This window comes from Ctenocephalides felis, unplaced genomic scaffold, assembly GCF_003426905.1.
Source record: "Ctenocephalides felis isolate EL2017-DRISC unplaced genomic scaffold, ASM342690v1 CF-g0.4_SCAFFOLD_03573, whole genome shotgun sequence".
NCBI lineage: Eukaryota > Metazoa > Arthropoda > Insecta > Siphonaptera > Pulicidae > Ctenocephalides > Ctenocephalides felis.
In genome coordinates, this window is record NW_020539727.1 from 10,063,540 (window position 1) to 10,088,244 (window position 24,705).

General features: G+C 27.2%; 2 protein-coding genes across 5 annotated transcripts in view; one reads left to right on the top strand and one right to left on the bottom strand.

Moving 5' to 3' along the window:
* LOC113389072 (calpain-A-like) overlaps positions 1–23,151 on the bottom strand; it is a 28,966-nt gene extending 5,815 nt beyond the window's left edge. The window contains 13 exon segments of the mRNA XM_026626130.1: positions 7,815–7,923; positions 13,314–13,371; positions 14,904–15,022; positions 15,645–15,743; positions 15,812–15,922; positions 15,924–15,976; positions 16,034–16,124; positions 17,841–18,000; positions 18,069–18,250; positions 18,436–18,604; positions 18,671–18,805; positions 20,770–20,957; positions 23,144–23,151. Of these exon segments, the coding sequence (XP_026481915.1) occupies positions 7,815–7,923; positions 13,314–13,371; positions 14,904–15,022; positions 15,645–15,743; positions 15,812–15,922; positions 15,924–15,976; positions 16,034–16,124; positions 17,841–18,000; positions 18,069–18,250; positions 18,436–18,604; positions 18,671–18,805; positions 20,770–20,957; positions 23,144–23,146 (1,477 nt within the window). The 5' untranslated portion in view covers positions 23,147–23,151.
* Positions 1–24,705, top strand: part of LOC113389071 (calpain-A-like) — a 609,920-nt gene that overhangs the window by 535,385 nt on the left and 49,830 nt on the right. The window lies entirely within an intron of this gene.

The following is a 24,705-nucleotide window of genomic DNA, read 5'->3' on the forward strand; positions in this document are numbered from 1 at the left end:
GAATAAAAATCGAAACTTCTTTGTGTTTTATATCTCATCTCAGAACACAATATTCTATAAACCAAATTGATTTTGATACAAAAATGAGCTTATGACATCTGAATGAATTCCAAAAGATAATTTAATATTTATATAAAATTCTGAATTGGTTTTGATGCACAGTAAAAATATTTTTATGACATTCCCAAAAATTCCACAAAACGATTCAATATTTACATCAAGTTCTAAATAGATTTTTGGTAAATAAGAAAACTATTTAAAACGAAGATTTCAGTTCATCCAAATAAACTTAAAAAATCCAAAAGAAAACTTAATATTTATGCACACCTCGAAATTAATTTTGGTATAGTATAAAATTTTTTATAGTGTATCCTAATAAATTAAAATTAAAAGAGGACTTAATATTTATATATAATTCGAAATTAATTTTGGAACTGAAATCATTATAGTACATCCGAATAAATTTAAAAAAATCAAAAAGACTTAATATTTATGTATGTTCCTAAATTGATTTCGGTACTAAATAAAAATGATTTCAGAACATCCAAAAACAAATTTAAAAAATCCAAAAGACGATTTAATACATAGATAAGGAACTTAATATATGTTTCCGAACTGATTTTGGTACTGAATAAAAATGATTTCAGGACATCTAAAAAAAGTTACAAAAATCCAAAAGACGACTTAATATTTACACATAATTCTGAATTGATTTTGGTACTGTATAGAAATGATTTTAGTGCATCCGAATAAATTTAAAAAATTCAAAAGACGACTCAATATACAAAATAAAAATTATTTCAGGACATCAAAAAAAAAAAAAAAATCAAAAATCCAAATGACCACTTAATATTAATGTATGTAATGAATTGATTTTGGTCCTGAATAAGAATGATTTCAGAACATGCAAAAATTTTTCAAAAATCCAATAGACGACTTAATATTTACACATAATTCTGAACTAATTTTGGTACTGAATAAAAATTATTATAGTGCAACCAAATAAATATAAAAAATCCAAAAGACGACGTAATATTAATGTATGTTTCTGAATAGATTTTGGTCCTGAATAAAAATGATTTCAGGACACCAAAAAATAATTCAAAAATTCAAAAGACGACTCAAGATTTATGTATGTTTCTGAATTGATTTTGGTCCTGAATAAAAATGATTTCAGGACATCAAAAAAAAAAAAAATCCAAAAGACGATTCAAGATTTAGGTATATTTCTGAATTGATTTTGGTCCTGAATAAAAAGGTTTTCAGGACATCAAAAAAAAAGTCAAATACCAAAAGACGACTTAATATTTATGTACAATTCGAAACTAATTTTGGTACTGAATAAAAAAAATTATAATATTATATTGCATCCGCAAAAAAACTCAAAAATCCAAAAGACGACTTAATATTTATGTATGTTTCTGAATTGATTTCGGTACTAAATAAAAATGATTTTAGAACAACAACAAAAAATTTCAAAATCCAAAAGACGACTCAAGATTTATATATGTTTCTAAATTGATTTTGGTCCTGAATAAGAATGATTTCAGGACACAAAAAAATCAAAAATCCAAAACACGACTTAATATTTATGTATGTTTCTGAATTGATTTCAGTACTAAATAAAAATGATTCCTGGACATCGAAATTTTTTTTCAAAGATCCAAAAAACGACTCAAGATTTATGTATGTTTCTGAATAGACGTTGGTCCTGAATAAGAATGATTTCAGGACATCAAAAAAAAAGTCAAATACCAAAAGACGACTCGAGATTTATGTATGTTTCTGAATTGATTTCGGTACTAAATTAATGATTCCAAGACATCAAAAAAAATGTCAAAAATACAAAAGACGACTTAATATTTATGTATGTTTCTGAATAGATTTTGGTCCTGAATAAAAATGACTTGAGGACATTAAAAAAAATCCAAAAATCCAAAAGACGACTCAAGATTTTATATATGTTTCTGAATTGATTTCGGTACTAAATTAATGATTCCAAGACATAAAAAAAAATGTCAAAAATACAAAAGACGACTTAATATTTATGTATGTTTCTAAACTAATTTTGATTCTGAATAAAAATGATTCCAGGACATCCTAAAACAAATTTAAAAAATCCAAAAGACGACCTAATATTTATATATGTTTCTGAATTGATCTTGGTGCTGAATAAAAAAATTAAGGATAAACAGCAATAGATTTCTATAGAATATCCCGAACGTCAACGTTACTACAATTAATTTTAAGGGGGTTGTTCTTTTACAAAAAATGCAAGGTATTTGTTTTTGTTTTTCTCGAAATGTATTGATCATAGAAACATGCGCTTTTTTTTAAACAAAAATTACAAAATCATAGAATATTAAGAAATTTTATAATTTTTTTTGTCGCCGTCATTTGTTAACCAGGAGGCGCTAAAGTGGGAATTGCAAAATCGATCTTTTTTGCGGTGCCACAGATAAATCCGTTGCGCATCGCTTGAAACAAAAAAAAACGAAACTACGTTGAAGAAGAAGTTTGAATCCAGTACCCCTACCAAAATAAAAGAAAAAAAGCAAGAAGGAAAAAAATGGCAGCTATTTAAAAAAAAAGTGTCAAAAAGAGCCCTTTTTTGAGACGAAAAGCTTCACAAATTTTTTTTGCGTAATGTTATCAAGATGTTTGGAGGTAGGGGGACTAGGTATTGCAGTGGTGAACAAATTAAAAAAAAATGCAAGTCGGTCCGACTTGTAGTTTTTTTTTTAATTTGCGGCACCGCATTGAAAAAAGTCAATATGAGAAAAACGTATTTAAAGTTTTTAATATAATGTACTAAATACACCATTTAATTTAATGTACGAAATACACGGCGGTGTTCAAAGATGCTGACACATTTAAAAGGTCATGTGCATGGGGTATTATAATGAAAAAGAAGCAGCTGGCATACAATAGCTCGCGGAGCGATAAAAAAATGCTTTCAGAGGATCATACGTATAGAGATATATATATCTATAACTTCGTCAAAAATTTCTAAGGTTTTTAGCTTTCATAATATCAAAAAATCTCAAAATCGAAAAAAAATAAAAAAAGAACAACCCCCTTAAGTCTAACTTTATCAGCTCTTTATCACATATATTCTAAGTTAAGAATTGAGCTTAGAAAATAATTTAGAATAAAAAGCAATAGATTCTTTATCAAACAACACGAAGGCCAATTTCTATGAAGTCTGACATTAAAAATTAAAAAAGCACATAAACTTTTAGAGTTCATCATAAAAAAGCACAAATCAACCAATCCTAGCCAAGAATGCCCGTGTGGTATTTTTACACGTATGTAATATTCTCTTAAAACTTTTTTTCTCATCATCCGACGTACCAGCTAAAGTCTGCGACGCGTTCGTCATTCCGAACGATTCCTGGGCGGCCTGGTTGTCTCCGCAGAATCTGGCGCAGATCAGAGATATAATGTCGCCTACACCAGGACCATCTTCGCCTCCGCCGCCTCCTCCTGGTCCTCCACCACCGCCGCCGGGGGTGCCCTCGAGGGCGGCCACGGCGCGACCGCGGTTTCCGGGCAGTTCTGTTTTTTGTTCGGTCAGGAGGATGTTTTCAGATTTTTGATGGGAAATTAAAATGGAACGCGCGGGAAAATACCACACGCGGATAGAAAAAAGTGCTACACTTATATACCTCGACATGCAATAATAATAATAGTAATATAATAATAATAGTAATAGAAATATACCTATACCTTAGCTAAGTTTTTTTTTTTTTAACTTCCCGAGGAGAACGTTTTCTTATGTTATCGCCAAAAAATCCGGATTTCTGATTTTATTCTAAGTTCAAGTCATTCAAGTTAGTCACTCAAGTCATTCTGAATCGAATGAGACCAAATTTGGAAAGTACTTGTGGGACTGTAGATGAGCCTGATTTCAAAAATTTAAAAGTAATTCGATATAATTCGATGAGGACTAGCGTTGGTCAATTTTGCACAATCATCGGACAAGCCGTTTCTTCGTGATCAACAGAAAAGTGACAAAAAATTCTTTTCAACATTTTAACACGCAATTTTTAATCGATTTTAAAAACTATTCGAAATATATTGATTTAGAATCGTGCTGATTAGTGTTTGCTAAAGATTGGCCTTTTCTTCGTAATTAAATGTTAAACTAGTGGTGTATGGCATCGTGCCTTGAAGCAAATTGCTGGAACTTCCCGTACCAAGAATTATTTTTTTTAAAAAAGATTAACATTTTTGAAAAAAAATTATTTTGAAATATTTTGGAAATTCTGACCGTACTGCCTTAACTGCATAGAGACAAAAATATCGAAGCGCGTAAGCGCCGCGTCGCCGTCTAACGGATAAACATTGGTACGAAACCCATAGGAATGTAAACAAAATTTATACTTATTGTTAAAATCTCTATAAAATATCTGATAATTTGATGTGCATATGTGTAATGATCCGCTAAATGGCATTCTTTTTTACTTTTTACACTAGATCTCCGAAACCGCTAGGCCTGTCTTCATGAAAATTTAATCAGTTCTTTATCTTGTTAATGCAAGTAAAATGATTTTTGAATTATACAAATCGAACGCTCCGTTCTCTCCAAAAACGAATTACCATTTTTGAAACTTTTTGCCCCGTATCTTCGAAACGGCTTGACCTGCCTTCGCCAAAAACTAATCAGCATGTCTCCTTATCAATACGAATCGAATATTTCAAATTTTGAATTATTCAAATCGGTTGACCCGTGTTCCCGAAATCGTCGACGAAAAATTGTATACGCACAGCAATACACACACATACAAACATCAATTTTTTCTAAAGTATGCCAAAATATTCAGACGACCTTAAAACATAAATATATACAAAAAAAAAATATTTTCGATTTTTTGGCGATTACTATAACTTACTCTACGAAAAGTAAAAAAAAGGTCATTTTTGATGAAATTTTTTATGATGATCATGGTTATACTAAACATACTAAAATTTTACGGCTCTTTGACAAGTGGTTTATTTTAAAATTTCATCAAAGTTTGAAAAAATATAATAACCCAAATTTGTGCCAAAAGTCGAATAAAAAATTAATCCAAGTTTTGTAGAATTAAGACAATTTGTTAAATTATGAATTTAAAATTTTCAAAACTTGTCGACTTTGAAAGGCCTTTTTATGAAAAAATAAGTACAAAAGTGCTTTGGCGAATAAAAGTTAGCGCATTTGATCAATCTTTTGTTGAATAAAAAAAAGTCGCTTTTGTGAAATACCAAGTCAAAATTTGACCTTTCATGGACAATTTCTCAAAAACGGCTGAACCGATTTCACAAAAGGAAAAATTGGATTAGAATTAAAATTCAAATAAAATAATATATCTTAATAACTATTACGTATTTACATCTTAATTAAATATAACTAACAATAAGACAGTGTGTTGCATGCCGAGCTATATATAAAGTGTATCAATTTTTTTACCCAAAATATAAGCAAAAGCAAACATTAAACGCCTAACGATAGAATAAGAAGAAAATATAACTTTGCATAAGTAAATAATACCATATTTTAAAAATGATTACCAATTATAAAAAAAGTTCACCAATCAATCATAACCCAGTACATATATAGGACGATGTTAAGTTTCACAGAAAGCATTTCAAAAAAGCACATGCAGAAAACTAATTATATAAATTCTAATAAATTCTAATAAATTCTAGCTATTCGTAATTTAAATATAAACTATCATTCAATCGATAAATTATAATTTAACTGATATGCAATAAATGTTTAAAAAAACTTATATAAATTATGTATAACATTATAAAACTTGTAGAAGACAAAGGAAACTACCTAAAATCCAAACTAATTGACAAAATTTAGTACAAAAATTTAAAACTAATGTGGTATAAATAATTAGTAAACCATTTTATATAAATGAATTAATCAAGCTTTTGTACTATAATTAATTGGCACAAGCAGCATTCAATTCATTTATAATTACTGATTTTTAAAAATACAAAATTTTCAAAAATACTATTCTAAAGCAGGAAAAAATAAATATATATTTTTTATAAGATTTTATGAAAAAATTTATTCGCTTTGATATCTTTTAAATTAAAATATGATAAAGACCTAATAGTTGAGAAAGAACGACTTGTTTTTTTATATTCAGAAACAGTTCAGATTTTTATAAATAAATTCTAACAAAAATAATTTCATAATTTCGAGTGAAATATTTGGTTTTCAAGATTTGTTTATAAGTTCTGTTCATAATATATTTCCATTTATTATCTACATATATTATTATTTCCTTATAAAAAAAACCGCATCTCCTTTTACTAGAATATAAAAAATATATAAATTGCAATTATAAAAAATTACAAGAATATATATCTGTCCAGTTAAGGACATTTTGAACATTTGGGAAAAAAAAACTGGAGATTTGGTCAAATTGTAACTATTTTTCGGTTATTATCATTAATTTTTATTAAATTTGTACAAACTGTTCACAGTTATTTTTATCATTTTTGTTCATTTAGTCTTTGGATTTAAATATTGAAATTGTGGAAAAACTATAATAATTTTTGGTTATTGTTTATGGTTATTTTTATCATTTTTATTCATTTAATCTTAGTATATCAGAAAGAAATCTTAGAATTTAAATATTGGCTAAATAGCATTTCTTGAAGTATAATCACAAATATTGACAAAATTGTACCAACTTTTATAAAATTAAAATTATTAAGATTAATAAGATTTGTTAAACTCTAAATTTAGAATACATACTCAAAATTTGTCGCCTTTGAAAGACCATTCTTTAAAAAGTGCCTTGACAAGTAACATTAAAAAATTGTTAAATTATGATTTTGATAAAATTTTAAAAATTTGCCGACTTTGAAAGGCCTTTTTTAAAAAAATATGTAACAAAGTCCCTTAACAAGTAACATTAAAAATTAGCAATTAGGATTGTAAAATAGAGTTCAAGTTTTTTTTACCAATTCTGTTCATAATATATTTACATTTTTATATTAAAATAAAATAAAATTATATTAAAATAAATAAATTTCCTTATAAAAAATCGTATATACAGATTCATGTGGTAAGAAAAATTCGCATAATTAAGTTTTAGTTCATAAAAAAGGTGTTAGAGAAAAAACTAGAACTTTGGTCAAACTTAAATAATTGTTTGACTATTGTTGTTAATTTTCTTGATTTGTGTTCAATTAAACTTTGGATCCATAACCCTTAATAACATTTCTAGAACCACAGTCAAAAATAATGACTAAGTTTCCCCAAGTTTTTTAGAATTAAGACTAATTGTCTAACTATGAATTTAAAATTCTCATTTAAAATTTGTAGACTTTGAAAGAATATGTATCAAAATGCCTTGGCAAATGTTATTAAAAAAATGGTGCCTTTAATCAGTTTTATAAAATGGTTCAGAACTTGTTAATTTCATATTAAAAAAAAAAAAAAAAAATTCATTCAAGTGCTTTTGTATATTCAAAAATGTTGTTTGGTATTTAAAAGTACTTTTTGTTAAATGAATGTATTTTACTTGCAAAATTTTTAGCAAAACTTTCGTTATTGAAGTATATCCATCCAAAACCCATATAACATTAGTATATAAATTTTTCATAATATCAAACACATGTATAATTACACAATTTGTCAATTTTATTGCAAACACATCTTTTAAAATCTGAACTGTTACCGAATTTGAAAATGACGCAAAAAAATTTACTTCATCAAGAATAAATCTATATAAATCTTGTTATCCACTTCTACCAAATCTAATTTTTTATTATCAAACCAATTCAAAAAAAAAAAAATTTCTTACCGTTCCGCATGGAATAATCCAAAATCTCCTTAAGTTCCATCCAGTCGACTTCCTGGTCTTCACCAGCAAGACGAAGGAAGAACTGGTACACCTGGTCATCAGGTCTGGGCTGGTCAGGTGTTGGATCAGGTTGAGGAACCACGATCTGATGTTTTGGAAAAAAAATTAAAGGAAAATTAGTATTTTGTGGTAATAAAAGTAGAGACAAAAAAAAACAGGAAAACAAAGTAGTTAAAAACACAACTGAAAATTATTTTGGACTGTGGAGTATTAGGTCAACTACTATGTACATCAGAATGAAATTTTGTATTAAAATTGATGAAAATTATTAGACAAAGTACTAAAGTATTAGAATTTACAAGTTGGCTAAGATTGGAAATTGATTGCTAAAAATGTCAATTCACTTGAAATTTGAATTTAGCTGAAATTATGAGCCTAGATAATATCAGAATTTAATATACATGAAAAATGTAATGTCTACATTATTACTGCCGAAAAGCAGCTAAGATGTGTCTGAAATTAAAATAATATATGATACAGTCAACTGTATATGTTTGGCAGATGAAATGATATAATTCAGTTTAATAAACACCGCAATAGGTCCAAAAATGCATTTACATCATTTTTTTAAACTAATGCATGTCGCTTTTTGGTTTACTTTACTAAATTATTTAACAATATAAAAAATAATTCTACTTATTAAAAAAATGCAATCTTGAAAATTCTTCTGATTTTTTTATCTTAAAAATTTTAGGCTTTTTTTAATAATTTTGTTTTCAAGTATAAATCTATCTAAATAAATCTGTATACAAGAAAATAATATTATAGACGATTTATAAATATCAATAATTATTATCAATTAGTAAATTTTTTAGACACAACACCGGTTATCAAATTTTTGTTAATTTTCAAATAATTGGGTATTAATTTTATTAAATTTTAAATATAAACCAAGACCAGGATCATTCTGTTAAGTACTTATATAATAATTAGTTTATATAATATTAATACTGCAACGTTTAATTTTTTTTAAATTAATGTGTTATGTTGAAACAATTTTTTTTAACAAGTAAATAGTACATATTGTTAATTTTTAATTCTTTGAATTTAATCTTTTAGTACAATTTATATATAAGTTTAAAATGTAGGATCTGCCAACTAACGTTTTTTGAACCAAATTATTCTTTTATTATTAACCAGAAGGATTCTAATTTCAAAAATTAATAAATAGTGAAAATATTTAGTAGTCTTTTCTTCATTTTCAATTTTCCAATTTTTTTTGGGACCTTTTGCTTTAAATTCATATGTAAAGATAATGGTTATAAAGTGAAGTCGAAATAAAAAGCTCATAATTAAATAAAAAGTATGTTAAAAAAGTGAAAAAAGTAGTAGTATTTTAATTTATTTCTAAAGAAAATATTTTAATTATAAAATAATTTCTGAAGAAAATAAGAAGTAACAAATTAAAATTGTGCTATTAAAAAAAAGGATAGTGCTAAGGTGAAGTAAAAATAAAAAGCTTATAATTAAATAAAAAGTATATAAAAAAGTGTTGAAGTAGTATTTTTTATGTATTGAGTATTAAAATGATTTCTGAAGTACATAAGAAGTAACAATTAAAATTGTGCTCAATAACTTTCAATTGAAAAAAGAAATTAGAGAAATTATTCAGTATTTACTTTTAATTTACAATTTTTCAAAGTTTCAAAGTACATAAAATTTAGACATTTATGTAATAATTACAAAATTTTCTAATAAAAAAATAATTAATAAAATAAAATCGTGGATATACAATCATAAGTACTTATTACATTATGCAATTTTATTTATTTTACTTTAACTATAATATTTCTGGTATTACATGAAGGTCAGAGTAAATAGAAGATTTTTTTAAGATATTAGTTTTCAAGGCTAATTTTGATTTTTTTTTATTTTATTTATTTATTTAACTATTGTTTTTTATTTAATTTTTTTTTGTTTTTTTTTAGTTTATTTAAATTCGGATTTAATTATAAATTTAATAATCGATTTAGTAATTTGAAGAAAATATGCAGAATCTGATTTAAAAATTATAGAAAAAAACAAATTTCAAAGATCTATATTTTTATATGAACAATAAATTAAATATTGAGAATGCATCCATTTATCCTTAGCCCATATATCCCTATTTTATTTAAAAAGAATAAACAAATAAATTGAATTAATGTATATAACGTTATTTATTATTTCCAAGAAAAAAAGTATAAGTGATCACAATATATTTGGTATAATATGTAAGTCAAAAATAATAGTTTACAAAGCTGATTTAGAATGTGGATTTAATTACAAATTTAATAATAGATTGAAAATAATTTTTAAAAAAATACGCAGAATCTGATTTTAAAATAAATAAAAAACAGATTCCAAAGATCTAAACTTTGATTGAATTGATCCATGATTAACCCATATATCTGTTTTATTAAAAAAAAAAATTAAATCAATGTATAAAACGTTATTTACGATTTTTAAGAAAAAAGTATTTAAATACTTTCAATTTTAATTATTAGATTAAAATTTATTGATATTTTTAATAAGTAAATTAGTATTATTCTAAAATAAATGTATGTAAACCAAATGGCAAATTGTAAGCAGGAGACCAAATAAATTTATATAAAAAAAATCGATTGATATTTAAGTAAAATTATTCATAAAACCTGAGAATTTTATAAAATCCATTAAATGAGTAATTTATTATAAATTTAAACAGTTCACTTTTCAATTGTTAAAATATATTTGTTTCAACATAACACATATGGGGTTGATCGGGGTAAAATCTTACGTTCTTATTTATAAGACATAATGTAAAAATTTCTTGAAAAATAACATATTTGTCAATAGAAAATAAAAATATAAAAAATCTAAATTTAAAATTAATACAAGAATAAATGACTTATCCTTTTTATTATGAAAATTTATCCTGGTACTACATTAAACACATTACAAAGGTGATACAGGATCTTGTAATAGTTTATGCAATATTGTTTTAAATTTTTTCTAGGATGCTTAGGAATATAATGTCTTATAAATAAGTCGTTTTATTTATTTTTTACTTACGTTATTAATACCACCATTATAGTTATCTCCAGTCGCCTAAAAATTATAATGTGAATATAATGTGATACAAAGCGGACAGATACATGCCAGAAATTCGTTCGCATATAGTGACATTACATAACAGGGAACATAGATAATTGATCAAGGAAAAAATATTTGAATCAAATTTAAATCAAGTCAAAAAAGTAGTCTTAAAATCATTAATTGATAGTAGAAAATGCATTGCAGTTACAAGATATTCCATAGATTTTTTTTTGGAAACCACAACTGTACAGTAGAAAAAGCTAGGAAATTTTGGGGAAAAACTAACAATTTTGCAACGAATCCAACACTTTAGGATAATTAATAACCGTTTATGAAATATTTCAATCGACCTCTAAAAAGACTTCCTAAATAATCTAAAAAGATGATTTCGTCCTAATGTGCAGTAGTACAGTACTAAATATTTAATAAAAATAATTTAAGTTTTAATTTCAAAGCTTCAAAGCTCTCAAATGCATCAAAATTAGAATTTGAAAAGCTTCATTTAACATTTGTGAGATATTTATCTGATTTATCTAGTACAATAATAGATACTTCGATTAATTTTAATTACAATTCCAAAGGAACAATGCATTCTAAATTCAGAGTTAAGTTCAAATTTGAAGCTTTAAATTTTCTAATAAATTCATTAATACAAATGAGTAATATTTTTAGAATGAATAAACTTAAAATGTTTCCTTGTATCCTTGATCAAAATGTATGTTCCCTGTTAGAAATTAAAAGAAAATGTTAAAGTAAAATTATATTTTATGCATACCATAATTGTTAAAGTTAGTCTTTGATTTGGCCATGAAAAAATGTTTCTTGAAGAGAAAATAAATTTATAAAAAATTGTTTATAAATGTTATATATATAAAATTTCCCATAAATTGAAGATGACTAATGTGGTACGATATTAAAATTTATATATTTTTCAAAAAATCGTAGATCAACTTCTAAATAACAAAATTATTACTTTTCAATGAAACTTCACCATATAATTATTTTTTTCGTTTTTTGAAACAAAAACTATATTTTTTATGTAAAAAACTCTATGAAATGAATAAAATTTCCCATAAATTGAAGATGACTAATGAGGTACAGTAATAAAATTTAAATATTTTTTAAAAATCGTAGATCAACTTCTAAATAACAAAATTATTACTTTTCAATGAATCTTTACCATATAATTATTATGTTATTTCGTTATTTGAAACAAAAACTATTTTTTTCATGTAAAAAACTATTCACAAAGATGAATTTAATATGAGGGTAGAAGTTGACCAAAATAAATGATATAAATTTGACCATTAATTCCAAATGAAACCTGAAAATTAAAGCCAATTAGTAATTTTTTTAATATTAATCTGCATATATTTTTTGTTGTATTTTTGTCTTGTTTAAGTGTTTTTGTTTTCAAAAATCTATCATATTTTGCAAAATGTCTTTTTTAAAATAAAAAATAGACACATCGACTGCACTACTATACCACCTTCAGCATTCCAAAAATAAAAAAAAATCTACGAAGCAAAAATTTCTCAAAAGAAAAATATTTATACGTAGCGCAAAAATAAATACTTCGTCGAAATAAAAAAAAATATTTTGCTTAATTTCTAAACTATCTACTATTTTATAGCAAATTTTCTACTACCGTTTCTATTATATTAAATATTGTCATGTGTGTCCGGTTAAATGTTAATATTGTGATTGTTTTATAGTCCAGAATTCTTTAATTAAATATCTAAACTTTCATAAATACATAGATAATATATTAACTATAAATTAATTAATAATTTGCATAAAATAATTTGTTTTTGCTGGATTTGCAATTCAAACTAATTTAAACAAATTAGTTTTGTGTCTAGAATTAAAATTAAGTCTAGAATTAATTGTTGAGAATTTTTCTTCGATATCAATGTTTCTATTATTTTTGTCAATAATTATTTGTACAAAATTTTAAACTAAGTATTTTAAAATTTTCTTAACTAAAAAATGTATTTTTGAAAAAGAATCTGGACAAGAAAAATCATTTTTTATTATTAAATTTTGCAAAAATCTGGATTATAAAATGTATTTTTCAAAAGAATATCTGTACTACAGAAAATTTGGAAAGTTTCAATTTAGTCATTATAATTTGGACCAAAAACAAAAGTTTTTAAAAAAATTCTGGACTACAAAATAAAATCATAAGAGATTTCGTTGTATTAATGTGAAGAATTAATTTTTATACTGAATTTTTAGTAGCATTTGTGTATTTGGTGTTCAGTATCGATTTAGCAGCTATTTGTGTGTTCGTGTGGATTTTAGTTGTAAGAACCATTGATACAACCAAGTGCAGTTAATATGATATAGATATATAGATATGTCTAAAAGTTTGAGAAAAACTGATGGAAAACTTACCCTGTCATCAATTTCGCCGACGCCGACCTCCTCGTCATTTTCCCTGAAAAGAAAAAAATCACATTTAAACAATAATAATAAAGAAAACATCTTGCAAATTTGGAGTCAAAATCACACAAAATTAATATGTACTTTATATAAACTTAAAATCTTTAAAACATATAGTTACTTATTGAATATTCTAATATTTCGAGGTTGATCTGAATTTTAAGTCTGTTAAAAAAAATGGATTTTAATTACTAATTTCATTTAAAACACTTGCTTTTAATTGTCTACATAAAAGTTTCCCAAAAAACAGCCATGAAGTGGGCAGTCATAACTCTTTCCCAGGTAAATTTAACAGAAAAAAATTCAATGTTTAAAAAATGCTACATTAAACTTCCCATTTATTTCTATTCCTCAAGAAAAAAAATTGAGCAAGCAGATAATTACTAACAAAATTAAAATGGAAAATGACCTAAAAAGTTTGCAAACACTTTGCTACCCTGTCGATTTTTTTTAAATCTAGATAGGAGTAATATAGACTACATTTAACAATCTATCTTTATGAATTAAAACCACGAGTATTTACTTAGACAACTTTTATCGATTTTTGCTCTAGCTAGAGTCAAATTTCAAAAATATAATGAATAATATATTATCCTAAATCCACACTAAATTTATACAAAATGATTTAACTAATCGATCGCAAGTACTAAAATAAATTGATCCCATTTTACGACCTATGTAATTAACTTCTATTATCCTTGTATTATTTTTATAATTTTATACTACTTTTATCTACGTATAAAACTACATCATAGAGCATAAATTTAGATACTTATCTATGCTATTACAATACTAACCTTTCTCAGAACGTTCCCGAAAATCTAATAATGTTAAATTTAATTTTAGCATGACATACAAAAAAACATGAAGCACTATTAAATTATTTTCATAGCCATGACTAATTTCACTACGAAGCAATTTCATAAAACATAAATAATATGTAACATTATAAATATATAATTTAGGGTGGTAATTAATATGGATATTTTCAAAATTTCCTTGTTCCCAGAGGCTCAAAAGCTTCCAAATTAATAAATGAAAATTCTCCGAAAATTTTAGCTCTTAATATTAACTTTAAGATAGTCCGCACTGCAACCAAAGTTTTTTATAAAAATAACATGGGTAAAATTCCATTTGTTTATTAGAATTCTATAACTTAGTGACAAGTGAATCAAAATTTTGAGTACAACATTGTATTTGCTTATTTTGATCATGAATAAAAAAAATTACAACAAAAATTTGATATATTTTATAAAATAAGTATTTACTTATTGTTAGGAAAAAGAACCAAGAAACTTTGGTTGGAGTGTGGATTATCTTAAAGTTAATATTAAGAGCTAAACCTTTCAGAGAACTGATTTTTATCAATTTGGAAGCATTTGAGCACCTGGAAGCAAAGAAATTCGAAAATAACCATATTAAGGACCACCTTAGTATATATGTGTATATATATATATATTATGTGTATATATATATATATATATATATATATATATATATATATATATATTCATTAATTTTACGTACTCCATGTGATTTTTGTTCTCAGAGAATACTCTCAACAAAAATTCTCCTTCCTCGTTTGGCTCGAAAGTTGAAGGCACAATGCAATAAGTACCAGGTGGTAATTTGAAACGGCAGGAAACCTGGAAAAAAATTATAAAAAACTAATTTAGATTTAATTTTGCTTTTAGAAAAAATACATATGAGGTTATTTTATTCTAGTCCAAGCTGCTATATTTTACATTCACTTTATTTATGTTTTTGAAACAGCAAATAATTCTTATCTACGTGATAGACCCCCCAATGGCTTTCCAAACCTTATTTGATAAAACTATCAAATTATTACAATTTCCAGATAGTAATGATATTTTTAATTTGATTTAGCAATGTCTGTATAAGCTATTCTCTAGCAAAAAATTGATATCACTACTGCTTAATATCAGGTTTCCCAATGAGGATATGAGTAGTTTTTTTGACGTTTGTTAAAATGAAAATTAGACGATTTACTTGAAAGTCCAGCGGAAACTGGTTCAATTTTAAAAATTATTAATTTTTGAAAATTTGCTCTCAGAAAATACTCTAAGTTAACGTGTTCGTTTGTTTTCAATTATGTGTAATAAATCCACTCAAAATACTTTTAATCACTCAAAAAATAATTTATTTTTTATTGATTAAGTCGATTATTTACACATATCAGAAAGTTCATGCAACTTGCCTCAAGGCAAAATACCAATACCACCTAGTTTATTTATTATTTTTACTTACTTCTCTTAAATTAATAAATGACTGCGATCTAGCTACTGAAGCATTGTATTTGAAGAAGTTGATGTCCAACGGCCTTGGCATACGGTTGGGATCTCTCAACTATCAAAAATACATAAAATATTACTTCAAATCAATGATAAATAATCGCCAATCATTATTAATCATACATGATAAACAGCAAATCCAATGGTCAAACATTCCATTCCCAAATTCCTTCTGGACCTCCTATTTTTCTGCATAAGAGCTATGATGACTGTACATTTGCCTTCTTCGTCTTCCCTCATCAGGCTCTTCGAGAGTGATTGTGTATTGTGGATTGTGCCAGAAAGTATCTAGAAGAAATATTAGAATTATATTTTGTTGATTAAAAAAATTATTCTACAACGTACCTAAATAATTCCTGCATCCACCAGCTGTGACACCACGTACCCATTCGCCTTCGAATGTGGATGTCTCCCACTTTTTCTTGCCTTGGCTCAACTATAAAGACACCAAAACGTTATCTTCTTATATATAAAAATGGAGCTCTCGATAAAATGATTCGCTAAAACTCAAAAACGGCTAAACCGGTTTGGCCAGTCTTAGTCTTGAAAAGTTAGTGCTAATCAGTAGGTTGTCGGAAAGGTGAGATATTATTTCAAAATCGTGTAGAAACTTTACATTTTTATTTGAACATTTTTGTAGAAGCGTAATTTGAATAAAACAATGGACGGTGGCTAATACGTCAAATGTCAAACGTTTTTGACAGATGATGTTCAATTACGATGTTTGGTTTCGATGATGATGTTTTACGTGAATATTATTTAATTATGATTAAATTGTAGTAAGCAGGTTTGTTTGTAGTTTTATTTATATACAAAAACGTTAGTAAACGAGCCGCAAGTGTTACTAGAAACTCAAAATATCAACTTTTTTGAAACGTTAATATGAAAATGCACTTTTTGGCATTATAGCATGTTTTTTTGCAAATCATATTTCTTTCAAACACGGTGCTCTGAAAGATCTCATTTGAATAATTATGTACTCATTGATGGCAATTATAAAACATTTTCTAGTTATTTTTTATTTTATGTTATTTAAATTCAGAACCAAATTTGGTATTGATCAAAGGGACATTTTGTGGAATAACATTTTCCCAGTTATAATTTCCCAGAGATTATCGAAGAATAGATACTAATATATGAAGGTCCAGGGTTAAAAAGGTCCACCACCGATATGTCAAAAACCAGTAAAGTTAAGCATTGTTTAACAACAATATTTGAAAGTAGAGGGAAAAAGATGTATAACCAGCTATAACCTTGATTCTCATGACCCTGCTAGCGGGAGATAAACAGTAATCTTTGAAAATCCACAATAAACGTATTTTCTTCCGTTGGTAGTTTAATAATATTAGTTAAAAATGTAGTTATTTTGTAAAATACCATTAAAATTAAAATAAGACATTAAACCTGTTTGCCACCTGGCCGTTACAAGTTATTCCGCCTATAGGGTAAAAAGGTCTATATAACAAATTTTTGAAAGACAGCAAAAAAGCACATTTCTACAATGATGAAGTAGCTGACAGTTTTACTGAACGTAGTTAGATAATTGTTCGTTTGAAATGTGTTATTTGTTGTGATATAATTGGTTTGATTTTCACAATATAATATAATATTTGCTCAAAGTCAAATTGGAACTTTGTGCCTCGCACTGTTCTACATATATACTTTTTATTAAATTTACTTTAATTCATCAAATGTTTCTTGAACCTTTTCAAAAAGCACGTCAAAGAAGAAATACTTAATTCATTTTCTATCTTTCCTCGCAGAAATTTGAAAATTTTGTATAAGCTCAGTAGTATTATTTACAATTATACACAAAATCCAGAATCCAAAAAGAATCTGAAAATTTTGAAACGTAATCAATAAGTTGAAAAACCAAGAAAGACTTGGGTTGGATTATACAATGTTTTCTATAGAAAGTGTATAAAACTTCCAGTTTTATTGTATTGGCAAAATATAGACAAACTAATGGGGTTTATTGTTTTTATAATACCTTATTGTATTTAGCATTCAAACAATGTATCCTTATACATTTAAAGTAATAATATTTTTGATTCTCTAGAAATTGTTTAGAATATACCTTACTTAGCAAAACAACGTTTGCCGGTTCAGCTAGTAAATAATATTTGTTGGACAAAAAATACTCTAGTAATACCTTTTCCTCGCTGAGAGAATCAGGGCTCAAGTTGCACATTTCTATTCTATCAAATCTTGATGAGAAGTCCCTGAAGGACATCCAGAACTCACCATCCATATCAAATGTTAAACCGATTTCTTCTTTTACGTGGGGTGGAATAAAACGCCATTCAGGAGACCTAAAAAAATTAAGGATTATGAGAGTCGACAACTTGCAATCAAGGGTCACTTGTCTTTTTCTACTTACTGGTCACTCCAAGCTCCTGTCCATTCAGCTTCATTACCCCAAGGATTTCTCAATCTCAACAAAGGAATTTTTCCTGTAGAATTTGGAGTTTCAATGTCTACAAAATGGACTCTGGTCACTGAGTAAGCGTGACCCTTAATTAGACCTTCTGAAGTCTCTGCTTCTAATACGTTTGGATCAGGCTATAAGAAAAATAGACTATTTTACACAACTTAAGGATACAGATGAGAATTTTTTACTGGAAATAAATAATGATTGAAAATTTTTTAAGTAATGAGCCAAAGTGTAAGCATTCTATGGATAAAATCATTGGCACAACTGAAGAATGTCTTTATAAAAATGTTGATTATATCGGTTGACTTATTACCTCAATGCTGCATCCCATCAACGAATTTCTCTCATAGGCCTTTAGCAAAATTTTGAACAAATTTGGAGGAGCTTCGTTCAACTCGTACATTTCAGTGACACCTCCTGTGAAATCTTCCATGGCTTCGCAAGTTGAACCTCCTTTTAGAGCTTCATATGAACCATGCAATCTACAAAAAATAACGATTAGTAATAGAATAGTAAAAATAGGTTTTCAAAAATTTAGGTATTTTTACTTGGCATAAGCTTTTTCGAGCAAGGCACTCCAAAATTCATTTTTCTCAGTAGAGTGCAAGAATACTAGTTCGCCTCTGTAAGTAGGCAGTCTGTCGTCTATGACGACATCGATCCATCGTCCATACTGCCAAAATCTGAAAAACAATATATTTTGAAAAATTCTAGAAAAGAAATTTGCCAGGTTTAAGTGATTCATTTTACTCCAAACCATACGTAAGCTATTCTAGAGATTTTATAAAAAACTGTTGAATGCAACTGAAAAATAACAATAAACCTTATGAAAAAAAATTAAACTAGTGGGACGCATGGCATCGTGCCTTAAGGCAAATTGCTGGAACCTCCCGTACCGTAATTAAACATTCGAAGAATAAAAATAATCAATAATTGCAATGAGGCGCCAACCAACTCAGCTATAACGACAGGCTCACGCACAACGCTATGAGCGGATGTCTAGGATCTAATCGGAATTTCTGCACTTTTTGCTCTGTATCATCGAAATGGCTTGACCTGCCTATACCAAAAACTAATCCGTACGTCTCCACATCAATAGGAATCGAATGTTTTTTGAATCACTCAAATCGGCCGATTTGTACTCTCAGAACTTGCCATTTTTTGCACTTTTTGCACCGTATCTTCGAAACAGCTAGACCCGCCTGCGCCAAAAACTGATCAGCATATCTCCTTATTAATACGAATCGAATGTTTTTTGAATTATTCAAATCGGTTGTTCCGTACCCGCACACACACATCCATTTTTTCTGAGGTATGCCAAATATTCAGAAACCGTTGAAACGCAAAGATAAATAAAATGTTCATTTTCGATTTTTTGCGATTACAAAAACTTACCATACGGGAAGTTAATAACGTCTATTTAAAAATTGTATCCAGGTATCGTAAACTAAACAACAGTGCTCAATACCCAAAAAAACTTACGACAAAAAATACTTTCGTTAAAAATTGACAATGCAAACTTTTTATTTAGTGATCGCGATGTCGGCCGATTAAAGGCGATGACTGATTACACACCTTTGCCCCTTTCTTTAAATACCATACATTACAAAGATAATAAAAATAACCTGGATATAATAAAAATTATACCCAAGTATCGTCAACTAAATAACAGTGCTGAACACCCAAAAAGCTACTTTCGTTAAAAATAGCCCAAGTGACATATAATATTTAGTGATTGCGAAGTCGAGCGATTTAACGCGATGCCCGATTACACATCTTTTGCCCCCTACTTTGAAATAGTATCGTTAAAAATATCATACATTACTAAGATAATGAAAATAACCTGGATATAATAAAAATTATATCCAGGTATCATCAACTAAATATAATTAAAATTATATCCAGCTATCGTCAACTAAATAACAATGCTCAACACTAAAAAAAGTACTTTCGTTAAAAATTGACATGTGACAAATGTGACATATTTAGTGATCGCGATGTCGACAGATTTAAAGTGATGACTGACTGACTACACATCTTTTGCCCCTTACTATAAAATAGCATCGTTAAAAAAGCCATATATTATTAAGATAATAAAAACATCTGGATATAATAAAATTATATCCAGGTATCGTAACTAAATAACAGTGCTCAAGACTCAAAAGACTACTCTCATTAAAAAATTAACAATGTGACATACTTAGTGATCGCGATGTCGACCGATTTAAGGCAATGCCTGATTACAAATATTTTGCGCCTTACTTTAAAATAGCATCGGTGAAAACTACCATACATTGTTAGCGTCTATTAATCACGTGGGTTTTAAGGGGAGAGGGGAGGGGGTTGACAAAAAATCACGAAAATCTCTTGGGAGAGGAAGGCGTATAGTAGGATATCACGTGCATTGATTTTTTTACTTAATTTTTTTTTAAATCCAAACATTCGCAAAAAAAATAAAATTTTTACAATATTTTGGTAACTAAAATTACACGGAATGTTTGGTAGGGAAGCGGGGTAATTTTGATTATCACCACGTATCAAAGGTCCAAAATTCTTGAAAAATTGATCACGTGATTAATGGAAGCCCCCTTACTAGTTTTTTAGGATGATGATGATGGCCCTTTTTCCGATGGCATTATCAACTTACCTAAAATGAAATATACCAGCATACTGGTCAGTAAAGCCTTGATCATCAGGTACAATACGGAAGAACAATTTAGAGTCCAAAGTCAAATTGGCAACAGCAGCCAGGAGCCAACAATCTCCCAGTTCTCCTTGTTGGACGTCGAAACGGGAATAACCTTCCACGAATAGTTGAGGATCATCAGTAAACTCCTGGAAAATCAGAACAAGTGTATATCATTTATGATGAATCCAATAATAAATAGAAATCTGGACTTAATCCTTGACAAGAATATGACTTGGTAATAGCACAAATTGTAATGAGTTGTAATATCCGAATTTGAATAGTTGGAAACCAAGAATGGGCCATCCCACAAATCAGGAAATGTAAGATATTTTTTGAAGTAAAACTTCTTTAGGCGCGACATGGTGTAAAAACTTCATTAGGCGCGACACGGGTGTAAATCCGTACAAATGCAACGAAAACGCCAACGTGAAGTTGAAGACTACACGCTAGTAAGCGCAGCTATCGCAATTATTCGATCTAGTCTGCGAGCAAAACAAAAATACATCAAATGTCAAATCATATGTCAAAAACAAACAAAAAATGTGTCGACTTTCACTTGAGTTTTGTATTTAGCTCGTAGTCTCTAAACATTTTTTGAAGTAAAACTTCTTTAGGCGCGACATGGGTTAGCAGTATAATTCGTGAGTTAATAAAAATGTCAGGATCGGAAGAATATTTTATCCCGTCCCCCATAAATAATTGTAGTGCAAATGATCGCAGAAATGATAGCTTTGGCTATGTATGTTTTGTGTGTGATCGACTTTGGTTTCAAAGTGACTTAGAAATATCAAATGATGCTCAAAAACAAATTCTTAATAAAGGTTTTTTGAATGTTGATTCAAATAATCAGGTTGGATGTCAAACTTGTCAAAAGGCATTAAATTCGGGTAGAATTCCCACTTCGTGTACATTTAACGGGTTTGTATTTCTACTATACCAAATTATTTACCTAAACTAGATACTGTATTTGAAAGGGTTAATTTCACCTAGGTTGTGTTTCATGCAAATTAGACGATTGAGACATGCAAATGAACAATTTGGAATATTTGGCCAAATTATAAATGTTCCTGTTGACGTTGATAATATGGTTAATTTATTACCTCGTAATATTGATGATGATCATTGCATTACGTTCACATAAAAAAGAAAATGATTCATAGATCAAGCTATGTGCAGGGCTTGATAAATAAAACAAATATAAAAGTATGGCTTCAATTTTTTAGGCAAGACAGATATTACAGCTGTTATAAGAATTAGATTATATCGTAAGCGAAAAAGTAAAAAATACAAACAGTAAATGAATGTATGTTAATTTTAATTACATGAAGTTCTTCAAACACAATTATTAACAGAATGACTGAAGTTACGAAAACAATATTTGTTTAGGCGTTGTTCAAACATAACATAATACACTGTGTGAACGATTATAGAATTTATTAATCAGCAATTACTTTAAACCGATCATGTCATATTCAAGTATGACCTTTATTACATTATTGTTTGTGAATATTATACATATATTTAATGCAATCATAAATATATAATTTATAAATTATCATTATATAAATGTGTATAATTGTCGACACTTATAAATGTGTGCATGACGAGTGTTACTATATTACTAATAAACATTATTCAAAATTGTTATATGATGTATTTATTTTACTTAACTTAAATTTGCTACTTTGCACAGTAGCAAATAAGTTTTGTTTCAATCGCGTGTGATCCTTTCGCGCACTCTTTTTTTTTTCATTCAACAATATATTTACAACAGTCCTACATAGACATTAAGTGAATCTTCTGGCAATTATATATAAAAAATGACATCGATATATAAATAGTGAAAAATACACAGTTGCATTTTTCCTTTATAAGAAGTAATGTAATATGCACGAGTAATAAAAAGCTAATTGAATCACTAAATATTTTCCTAGAAAATATAAGATATGGTGGTAAGTTTTTCACTAAATAATGATGCAAACTGGATGAATAAAATATTTGAATGTCCTGCGTGTTAAAGGGCAGCCAAAGATCTGATTTGGCTCTAAAGTTGTTTCTGTTTTTACGAAATCCTAGAGTGGGTCTATGAATGAGTAAAGTTATGTAAGATAAATAGTAAGTAGTAGATAAATTACTTGAATATATATAAACACATTTAACAAAAAGCAAATTTTTTGACACGGTTTAATATCATTCAGGTATATTTAGGAAGGTCGACTCTAGTTACCAACTCTTTATTTGTAAGATTATTTTCTCCGATTGAATGAATGGATGAATTTTACAATAAAGCATAAATTTTTCGATATTTTAGGATTTTTTATTTTTTTATTACCATTGGTCGGAGCCATTGAAATGCCTATCAGGTCGTTTGGAAAAGTACAGGGACGAATCTTCTGCGGAAAATCGGGTCCTCGAATAAAGTTCCACTGTTGAGACATTGTTCACGCAATTTGTAGAATCTTGGACATTCTTGCACGGGAACCTGAAGCTTTTTCACCCAACTAGAAAAGAAAAATGATTCTAATGATTATATGGAAAAATTATTTTAAATTGGTAAATGTTAATAACTGAAATTTGGAATTCACCAATGACCTGCTCAGGTAATATTAACTAAATTAAAATAATAACCCCTGGTGAGTTTTTAACTGTTGTTGTATGAAAATTGTTCAGATGTTTATAAAATTGTGCATTTATTGTACCTATTATTGCAAATTAATGTAACAAAATACACTTTCAATAAAATTATGATTTTTATAAATTTTACCATATAAATAACTCTGCCATCATGAGTTTTTCTGCACTTTTTCACATCTATTAAAGGCTTCCAAAACTTTAGCCTCAACAATTTCTTCTTTTTCAGTTCAGTTTCAGAATAATCATACAAATATTCTTAATATTATCTCTGGATTTATAATTTTGTTATTTATACTTTTAATAATATCATTCTTCGACCAAACAAAACAAAATTTAAATTGGGGTTTTGGCAAATTTAAAACTTTATCAGATAAAATTTCAATGTTTTTTGGAACTTGTTGACGATTGTGGACTTCTTGAACTTCACAAAACATTTTGATGAAATATAAATTAAGGTTAATAGATATAATTTATTTAAATAACAAACGGATATGATAATGTAAAAGAACGAATGTGATTCATATATAGTTCTTTGTTAAGATTTTTTTATTAATTATTTTTTCTTTCACAGAAAACTTCAACACTATTTTTTCAAAAACATATTGACAATTAGTAATATTTTTTTTAACCTTGTGGCAACACAAGAATTTTATGAACTTTAAATAAACTTTTCACAAAGAATTTAATTTTTCTAAATTAAATTCTATATATAATATTTTTTTTAATACCAAAGTAAAATTCGTACTGATTTTTATGATGAATACATATTTTTCACAAGTCTGTCATATCACATATCAGCAAAATATAAACCATATCTAATATTTTTTTAAATTGCACCAACAAGCCTTTGATGATAAAAAATCATCATTTTACGACAAATTTTGAAATAACCTTATAGATAATAACTCTAACAATATATAAGAGCAAATAACAAAGTTAATAAAAACCATGGATGTAAATACACAAAAAAATAAAAATTTAATTATTAAAATCACAAGCACTTGTATATCAATCATATTTATGAAATTAAATTGTATATTCAATTTTTAAAATGAAAACTTGAATTTGAAATAGTAATAAATTAAAAATGCATAAAATAATAAATAAAAAATACATTCTATCCTTTTAAATCATTGTTTTTGATAAATTTGCATTTTCTAGAAATATAAAAATAAATATTTATCGCGTTATTATACATAATTTACTAAAAATATAAGAATTATAAAATATGCATTTGCAATTTTTGGATTTATACAAATA